This window comes from Psittacula echo (assembly GCF_963264785.1).
Source record: "Psittacula echo genome assembly, chromosome: 23".
In the NCBI taxonomy this organism is placed as follows: Eukaryota; Metazoa; Chordata; class Aves; order Psittaciformes; family Psittacidae; genus Psittacula; species Psittacula echo.
This window is the reverse complement of record NC_137748.1, coordinates 3,212,549-3,221,214: the sequence shown is the minus strand read 5'-3', so window position 1 is coordinate 3,221,214 and position 8,666 is coordinate 3,212,549. Positions and strand designations below refer to the sequence as shown.

The 8,666-nt window shown below is 66.7% G+C and overlaps 1 protein-coding gene across 1 annotated transcript; it reads left to right on the top strand.

The window, feature by feature from the left end:
- Positions 1 to 336: 336 nt before the first annotated feature.
- ARHGAP27 (Rho GTPase activating protein 27) lies at positions 337 to 8,329 on the top strand (the record flags this gene model as incomplete). The annotated part of the gene is made up of 15 exons (XM_080633262.1): positions 337 to 981; positions 3,316 to 3,741; positions 3,935 to 4,147; positions 4,352 to 4,447; positions 4,540 to 4,607; positions 4,714 to 4,801; positions 5,537 to 5,644; positions 6,101 to 6,199; positions 6,268 to 6,358; positions 6,599 to 6,712; positions 6,996 to 7,094; positions 7,307 to 7,384; positions 7,486 to 7,620; positions 7,893 to 7,998; positions 8,099 to 8,329. The coding sequence occupies 15 exons, from the start codon at positions 337 to 339 to the stop codon at positions 8,274 to 8,276; spliced, it is 2,544 nt and encodes an 847-aa protein (XP_080489388.1). The 3' UTR covers positions 8,277 to 8,329.
- Positions 8,330 to 8,666: the final 337 nt, after the last annotated feature.

Sequence of the window (8,666 nt, the reverse complement as noted above, 5' to 3'; positions counted from 1 at the left end):
AAACCGGGGCGAGCCGGGACCAGCCCAGTGCAGGCACGAGCGGGACCTGCTGCCGCGCACCCCAGCACCGCTGGAGGTGGGGTTTGGGGGCCCGGTGGCCTTGGGGCTGTGGGACTTGGGGTTCAGGGGCTTTACGGGCTGGAGAATGGGGGTGAGGGTCCGGCAGCGACCCCCGGGGCGGTTTGGGGCAGGTTTGGGTGGTTTGTGGAATGGCTGCGTGGGGCTGGGGCTGAGCAAGGAGCCCCCAACGTGATTCCCGCACGCCCCAAAGGGGCTGGGAGCTGCCCTCACCCCTTCCCTGCCCCACATCCCGCAGGCGGAGGTGCCGGAGCAGCCATGGAGGCGGCGGTGCCCGCAGAGGAGGCGCTGGTGCTGGTGGAATACGGCTTCGAGTACCGAGCCAAGGACGGGACCTTGGTCTCCATCAAGCCAAACGAGCGCTACATCCTGCTGAAGAGAACCAACCACCACTGGTGGCACGTCAAGAGGAGCGGGGATGCTCGACCCTTCTACATCCCTGCCCAATACGTGAAGGAGCTGCCCCCCATCGCCACCCCAGCCCCGCTCAACCCATCCCCACAGGGATACAGGGGGATGGATCCGACCACGCTCATCCCGCAGCAAGCACCAGCATTCGAATATCGGTTCATCGGTGCCACCGAAACGGAAGAGCCGGAGAGGGGCTGCTCCGTGCCCGGGAGGGACTCAGTGCCCAGGAGGGATTCGCCGCCGGTTCTCAGCTCTTTTCGGGCTCCCCCAAGTCTCAGACCCGACCCCGCGGATCCCGTTCGCCCCTCGCACTCCCTGGATGACCTGGCCCGGGTGACCCCGGCTCCGCGCGGTGCCCCCACCCCGGGCTCGCACAGGGACCCCCCCGGACACACTCGTCCACTCAGCAAGAGCCGCTCCGAGACCCTCTGTGCCCCCGGCAGGGACCGGGACGTGGCCGGGAGGAGGCCGGGTCCCGGCCGCGCAGCTCAGGTACGGCCCCGTCCCCTTGCGCTGTCCCCTGCAGCGGCGCAGGGAGGGGTTTGGGGGGGGGCTGCTGGGTCCTCTGCCTGCCGAGTGCCCCCCAGCACAGCCCTGCGAGCCCAGCACTGGGCGGGCACCCGGGGGCTGCCCAGCACCGCTGCCGCCACCGGGACCCCCGTGCCCCCCCCATTGAGCTGACCCCGGGAGCCGAACCCCCACAGCCGCCAGCATTTACCACGGGGGGGGGGGGGGGAGTGACCCCCACATCGAGCACCCCCCAAGCACCTTCTGTGCCTCACCCCCATGGGCCCCCCGGGCTCTCCGTGCCCCTGGTCCGGGGGAGCTCTTTCGGGTGTCCCCCCCATCCCGGCAGCATTCCCAGTGAGAGGAGGCAGAAAGGGGTTAACAGGGAAGCGCTGTGGCTCCTCCCCAGGGCCCGTGTCTCACCCATGGGCGCAGCACCCATGGCCGGGGGTGGGTGCTGGCTGCACCCCAGATAAGGGGGCCCGCGTCACCCCAAAACCAGCGCTCTCCCCATGCCAGTAAGTAGCGAGGGGTCCTCCTCAGCACCCCCCTGCACCCTTTTGGGGGGGGCATCCATGGGTGGGGGGTCCCCCCCTGCCACAGACATGGGTTCAGATGGTGACAGTGAGGGGGGGTCCCATGTCCCTGTGTCCCTCCCATTCCCCTCTCCTGGGGTACCCACAGCCCCCCAAGCCCACTGTGGGGGTTGCGCTGCCCAGGGGTTGTTTCACTGGGGGAAGGGGGTGTTGGTGACCGGGGTACATGTTTGACCCCCATTTCCCACCCCGCAGCCCCGATTGTGCTGGGTTAATCCCCGGTGCACAACCAAAGCCCCTGAACACCCACCCAGGCGGTCCCCAACCCCGGTGCCACCACCAATCCCAGCACCAAAACCAGCCGATGCTGGCAGTGATAGGGCTGCCTTGGCCTGACCACTGTGTCCGTGTGCCACCATGTCCGTGTGCCGCAATATCCATGTGCCACCGTGTCTGCGTGCCACCATATCCGTGTGCCACCATGTCCGTGTGCCACCATATCTGTGTGCTGCCATATCCATGTGCCACTGTGTCCGTGTGCCACTGTGTCCGTGTGCCACCATATCCATGTGGCTGCTGGGACACCCTAATCCCGGTGCTGGGGGATGCAGCACCCCTGGCTCAGCTCCGTTCTGGTGCCACAGCACGATGCCAGAGGGGCCAAGCACGGGGGGATTTAGCACCAGCTGCATCCCCAGCACAGCATCATCCCAGTGCGATCCCGGCTCGGTTGGGTTTGGCTTCCCCGGGGTGACACCGGGGTGACACCAGGGTGACAGCATCCCCAAACCCGGCCCATCCTGCCCCAAGGCTCCGCTCGGAGGCGCCTCTTCCGCCCCTGAACCCGAGCAGGAAGCGCAGCGGGCGCTGGGCCCAGCACAGGCGCCATCGGTGCGAGCGGAGCCTCCCGGTGCCCCCCCGGTGCCCCCCGCGATGGGTGATCAGGGGCCGGGGGCCCAGCAGCGGGCCCCAAGCAGGGTGCGGATGGGGCAGGTAGGGAGCAGCCATGGGTGTGCTGGGGGGGGGGTGTTGGGTGACCCCCCCAGAATGCACACATGGGGGAGAGGGAAGCGCCGGGGGGCTCAGTGCTGGGTCCCCCATTGTCACCCCCATGTCCCCGAGAGGACGGAGGCCTCTTGTGCCGGGTTTCCAGCTCCGCTCGCTGTGGCAGGGGGGTCATGGGGGGTCATGGGGTGTCCCTGGGACACTCGATCCGTTGTCCCGCTCTGCTCCGGGGTGTCCCGGGGGGGCACGTTCCACCGTTGTCCCCCCCCTCCCTGCTGACAGGAAGGGCCGCAGTTGGGGAACTTTGTCCCCAGCCATTGCAGGGAGGCTCCGGGGCTGTAAAGCTGCAGAGCAAAGGGTGCCAGGAGGGGACCCCCCCGCGGCCCCCGGGGACCTGTCCTACCCTTTGAGCAGCCCCATGGGGGGCACCCCGGGGTGCTCAAGGCCCTGTTTTGGGGTGTTGTGATGGGGCTGTTGGCCTGAGCACCCAGCTCTGCTCCCGGCAGGTCGGGCTGATGGGGCTGCGGGTGCTGGCGGGGTGGTGCTGGAGCTGAGGGTGCTGATGGCAGCGCAGGGGGGCAGAGGCTGGGGTGCTGCTCCACTGGAGGGAGTCCCTGTGCGTGGCAGGGGTTGGAGCTGGAGGAGCTTTAAGGTCCCTTGAACCCAAACCGGTCTCACACCCAGAGAAAGGACGGAAGCCCCGGCAGCCGCAGCAGGGCAGGATTCAGGCCCTGACCCCCTCACGCTGCCCCATGGCTCACACCCGTGTCCCCCCCAGGCACAGCCGGAGCCGGAGGAGCCGCCTGCTCCCATCTACCTCAACCTCCAGGAGCTGCGGGAAGCAGTCGCCGCCGCTGCTGCCGGCTCGGTCCCGGAGGAGCCCATCAGCTCCAGTTTGGATTGGGAAACCCACACGGACACGGACACTGGGCACTTGTTTTACTATAACCCCGTGACGGGCGAGACCACGTGGGATTGTCCCTTTGGGCAGGCAGGAGATGGAGTGAGTCCCGAGGCCTCTCCCGCCTGCTCGCTGGCGCGCAGCCCGCGGTGTTCCGAGTGGGAGCAGCTCGTGGATGAAGGCAGCGGACAGGCTTTTTTCTATAATTGGGTGACAGGTGAGACGTCGTGGGACCCCCCCGACACCGGAGGAGCACAGGACATGCACCCCGGGGGGACGCGGTACGGAGCCATGGAGCAGAGGGTGAGCACCCGGCAGCGCAGGGTGAGGGGATGGGGATGGAGGTGGAGATACAGAGATGGAGACTGGGATGGAGACAGGGACAGGATTGGAGATGGAGATGATGGAGTTGGGGCCCACGCCTGGGCTGGTTGTGGCTTGGGGATGAGGATGCTCTTGGTAGGACACAAGATCTTGACCTGGCTCTTCTCTCCAGCCACCCACTCCAGAAACGGATTATCCCAACCTGTCTCCAGACGAGCTGGAGAGTTATCCCAAGTACTGCTCGCCAGTGGGCTCCTATGAGCAGGAGGCAGCTCTCTGCGTGTCCCCAAGGAGCCCCGAGGAGCTGGGCTCTGCCCCAAGCTGGTTTGGGCACAGCCACCCCGAGGGGAGCGTATTCTGCCCAGAGCACCTCACCTCCGACACGGTACGGGATGGGGACAGGGAAGGATGGGAATGGGGATGGGATGGGGGTGGGTATATGAGCAGGGATCGGAATACGAATGGGGATGAGGATGGCGATGGGGACAGGGCTGGAGACAGGGGTGTCTGCAGGGTTGAGCACCCTCAGTGGTGCAGGGGGTGCAGGGCCCAGCACCCATCTCACCTGAGCATCACCCTCCCCTTCCAGGGGCCATGGGGCCGCCCGGCCCGGGCCAGCAGCAGCTCCAGCCTGGACAGCGGGGTCCTCACCGTGCCGCCGGCGCCGGGGACCAGGGAGGAGAAGGTGGGTGAGCACCAGGGGAGGGACCCCGGCCCTTCCGCACCCCGCAGGGCAGGGTCAAACCTGACCCCCCCTCCACCCCCTTTGCCTTCCAGTTGAAGAGCCTCGAAAAAGCCGGGGTGCTCAACAGGACCAGGACGGTGGACAAGGGGAAGCGGATCCGGTAAGAGCATCCCGGCTCCCGTGGTGCCGGCGGGGATGAGGGAGCCCTGGGCGCAGAGGGGACACGGGCCCTGCTGTCCCCCTGTGTGACCCCCCCTGCTCCCCAGGAAGAACTGGAGCTCCTCCTGGACCGTGCTGGAGGGCGGGATCCTCACCTTCTTCAAGGACTCCAAGCACTCGGCTGCTGGCGCCTTGGTAAGAGCCCAGTGGCCTTGGTGGGGCCAGCACCCATGGGAGGGGGCCAGCACCCACGGGACGGAGCCAGGACCACTCATGTCTCCTCACGCACACACATCCCCCCATGCGGGAGCTGGAGCCGGTGCCGGGGCACCCCAAGGAGCCCCACAAGGAGCAAGGGGAAGCGGGCCCCGGCCCCCCCCTCCCAGAGCCAGCACCTGGTGCCACCGGATGCAGAAGCCGCCGTGGGTCTTGCGACACCCCCGGTGACGGCGGCAGGGGAGGGACCCGGTGCTGGGATGTGGGTGCTGGGCTCTGTCTGGGGTGGAAACAGGGGCTGGAGAGAGCCTGGATGGAGGCGGCCAAAGCACCGCGAGCCCAGGGCACGGAGCGAGCCAAGCGGGTCTGGTGCTTCTCCCCATGAACACCCCAAGGGACTGCCCCCCCCCGGTTCCTGTCACCATAACGCTGCCAGTGCTGCCACCCTAAAGCTGGGGACCCCTGGGGTCCCCGGGCAGCGCTGGGGATGTCCCATGAGCTGACAGCGGCTCTAGGACCTGGCTGCCCCCAGGCTGCTGGCCAGGACCCCCATCACGGCAGCGATTGCCCTGCTCCTGCAGAGAGACCGCGGCGCCACGGGAGGGCACGGTCACCGCACCGGCCTCTCTGGATGGGGGGAAGCCCCCAGGTCCCCGGCGTCCCCGTCCCCTGTAGGTGGGTGCCGCCGGTGCCACCCTCATCCCCTTGCTCCAGCAGCGGCACCCCAGCACCCTGACCACCCCCGAGCACACCCTGGAGCTGCGCGGGGCCACCCTGGCCTGGGCCGGCAGGGACAAGTCCAGCAAGAAGCACGTCCTGGAGGTGAGGTGGGGACCCTGGGCACATCGGTCACACCGCGGGGCCTGCGTGTGGGGCAGGGGCGATGCCAGCAGTGGTGCGGATGTGCTGGGGTTGGTGGCGGTGGGACACTGGGACGCGTCCCCAGGCTGGCAGTCAAGGCTGTGCTGTGCTGTCAGCCACTGACCCTTCCCTGGGGGCATGGAGGTGTCACAGAACCCCAGCCTGGTGTGGGTTGGCAGGGACCTGAATGCTCATCCAGCTCCAGCCCCCTGCCAACAACCCCTGAACCAGCCCAGCTCAGCCTGAAGAGCACCAGGGCACATTCTTGCTCCCAGAGGGGTTTTTCCACTCGGGCCTTGCACAGGGAGCAGGTTTCCTCCTCGCCAGCAAACAGCGCTAATTGTGCTCATCGGAGCAATGAGCTGGGCGCTGTTCTCAGCCACAACCCGCCCTGACCTCTGCCCACTGCTCCCGCAGCTGAGGACGCGGGAGGGCTCCGAGTTCCTCATCCAGCACGACTCGGATGGGATCATCGCTGCCTGGCACAAGGCGATCGCCGACAGCATCGGGAGGCTGGTGAGCAGGGGCCCCTGCCCCGCCGCCACGGGGATGGGCACAGGGGGCTCACGCTGCCCTTTCCGCAGGGCACCGACCTCTCTGGAGACGAGGATGCCGAGAGCGGGGCTGAGTTCGGCTCCCGGGAGAAGCTGGGAGGTGGTGAGGAGAAGAGGGCAGGTGAGCTCGGGCACAGCGGCACAGGGACCATCCCCATCCCATCCCTGTCCCCATCTGCGTCTCCATCCTCATCCCTTCCCACCCCATCCAATCCATGCCTCCATCCCTACATGGTGGCACCAGCAAACACCCACCGGGCAGGGTGGGGTGTCCCCAGCTCCCTGGGGTGGTGGGACAGGGACACGCCAGCAGCACCCCGATCCCTTGGGATGGTGCTGATGTGCGCCCTGTCCCCACCAGTGATGGGCAGCGCCAGCGGCGAGAGCGACTCCAGCAGAGTCCGGAACAAGCTCCGCAAGTTCCTGCAGAGGCGGCCGACGCTGCAGTCCCTGCGTGACAGGGGCTACATCAAGGGTGGGTGCTGGGGTGGGGACACATCCAGGGTGGGAGTTTGGGATGGGGCTGAACCCCCTTAGGGTGATCCCCAGGCTGGAAGGGGAGCGGGGATGACCAAGGCTGGAGTTGGGGACCAAGCCTGACCCAACATCTTGGTGATGGACTTGGGCATGTCCCATCACCTCCAGCCACTGCGGTGTCACAGCTCTATGGGAACAGGACCCTCTGCAGTGTCCCCAGCCTCTCCCCCGGACACCGTTGGTGTCACCTCTCGTGCTCAAGTCCCTGTTGGCTTTCCCAGATCAGGTCTTCGGCTGCTCCCTGCAGGCGTTGTGTGAGCGGGAGCGGGGCACGGTGCCGCGCTTCGTCCTGCAGTGCATCCAGACCGTGGAGAGGAGAGGTACCACGGCGGGGACAGGGACAGCGCGGGGCCACCGGCATGGGGACAGCACTGGGTGAAGCCTTCATTTGATGGCTGGGTTTTCCCTGGGGCCCCGGGGCTGTGGGGACGTTGTGGGTACCCAGAGCGGCCTCGATGGCAGCTGGTGACACATCCCATGGGTTGTGGCGTACCAGGAGCTTTCCCCCATCTCCACCGTTGTCCTCTGCCAGGGCTGGACATCGATGGGCTGTACCGGGTCAGTGGCAACCTGGCCACCATCCAGAAACTGCGCTACAAAGCGGAGCACGGTGAGGGCAGGGGACAAAGGGGATCGAACCCGTGGAGAGGGAGGGGACGGGGACCCTTGCGGGGCCCTGGGACCCACCTGAGGTGCTGCCCTGTCCCGCAGATGAGCAGCTGGACCTGGATGACGGGCGCTGGGAGGACATCCATGTGGTCACCGGCGCGCTGAAGCTCTTCCTCCGCGAGCTGCCCGAGCCGCTCATCCCCTTCAGCCACTTCGAGCAGTTCATCGCTGCCATCAGTGAGGCGCAGGACAGGGCTGGGATGGGGATGGGAATAGGGATTGGGATGGGATGGGGATGGGAATAGGGATTGGGATGGGATGGGGCTGGGAATAGGGATTGGGATGGGGATGGGAATAGGGATGGGGCTGGGAATAGGGATTGGGATGGGATGGGTACGGAAACAGGGATGGGGCAATGACAAGGACAGTGACAGGGGTGAGGACAGGAATGGGGACAAGGTCGGATGCTCTGGCATCCAGCACCCACCGTGTGTCCCCTCCCCTGGCAGAGATGCAGGACCCGGCGCGGCGGGGCTGGTGCATCCGTGAGCTGGTGTCTTCCCTCCCACCCGCCCACCACGACACCATGAAGGTCCTGTTCCACCACCTCTGCAGGTGACACCTCCTCGCTCCCCCAGACCCAACCCGGTGCATGGAGAGGGACAGGACCTGGATTTGGGGACAGGCCAGGTGACACCTCCCTTTGTCCCCGCAGGGTTATTGAGTACAAGGAGGAGAACCGCATGTCAGTGCAGAGCATCGCCATCGTCTTCGGCCCCACGCTGCTGCGCCCAGCCAGCGAGGAGGGCAACATGGCCATGCACATGGTCTTCCAGAACCAGGTGGTGGAGCACATCCTCAACCAGTACAGCTACATCTTCCCCGACGGCTAGAACGCCCTGGGGACACACGTGGGGACAAGCCCCACATGAAGGAGCAGCATCTCAGGGGAAGGACTTGGCCTTGTGTCACCTCGGATGTGGCAATCATGGGCTCTGTGAAGGGCTGTGTGGGGGCCTGGCTCACTCAAGATGCAGCTTGAGGGATGGCTGCTGGAGCTGGGGGCACCCCGAGCACCCCATCCTCCTCTGCTACCTGCTCCCACTGGGGCTGGACCCACAGAGGCTGAGCCCCGGGAGATGTGTGGAGTCTGGGGTCCCCTTTGGTCAGGAGGGGACAATGGAGTCGTGTGGCATCAGTGACAGAGACCCAGCATCCCCAGCCGGGCAGTGCCCGTGAAGACGGTGCCATGGCTGGAGCCAGCATCCGGCACGATCCCAATG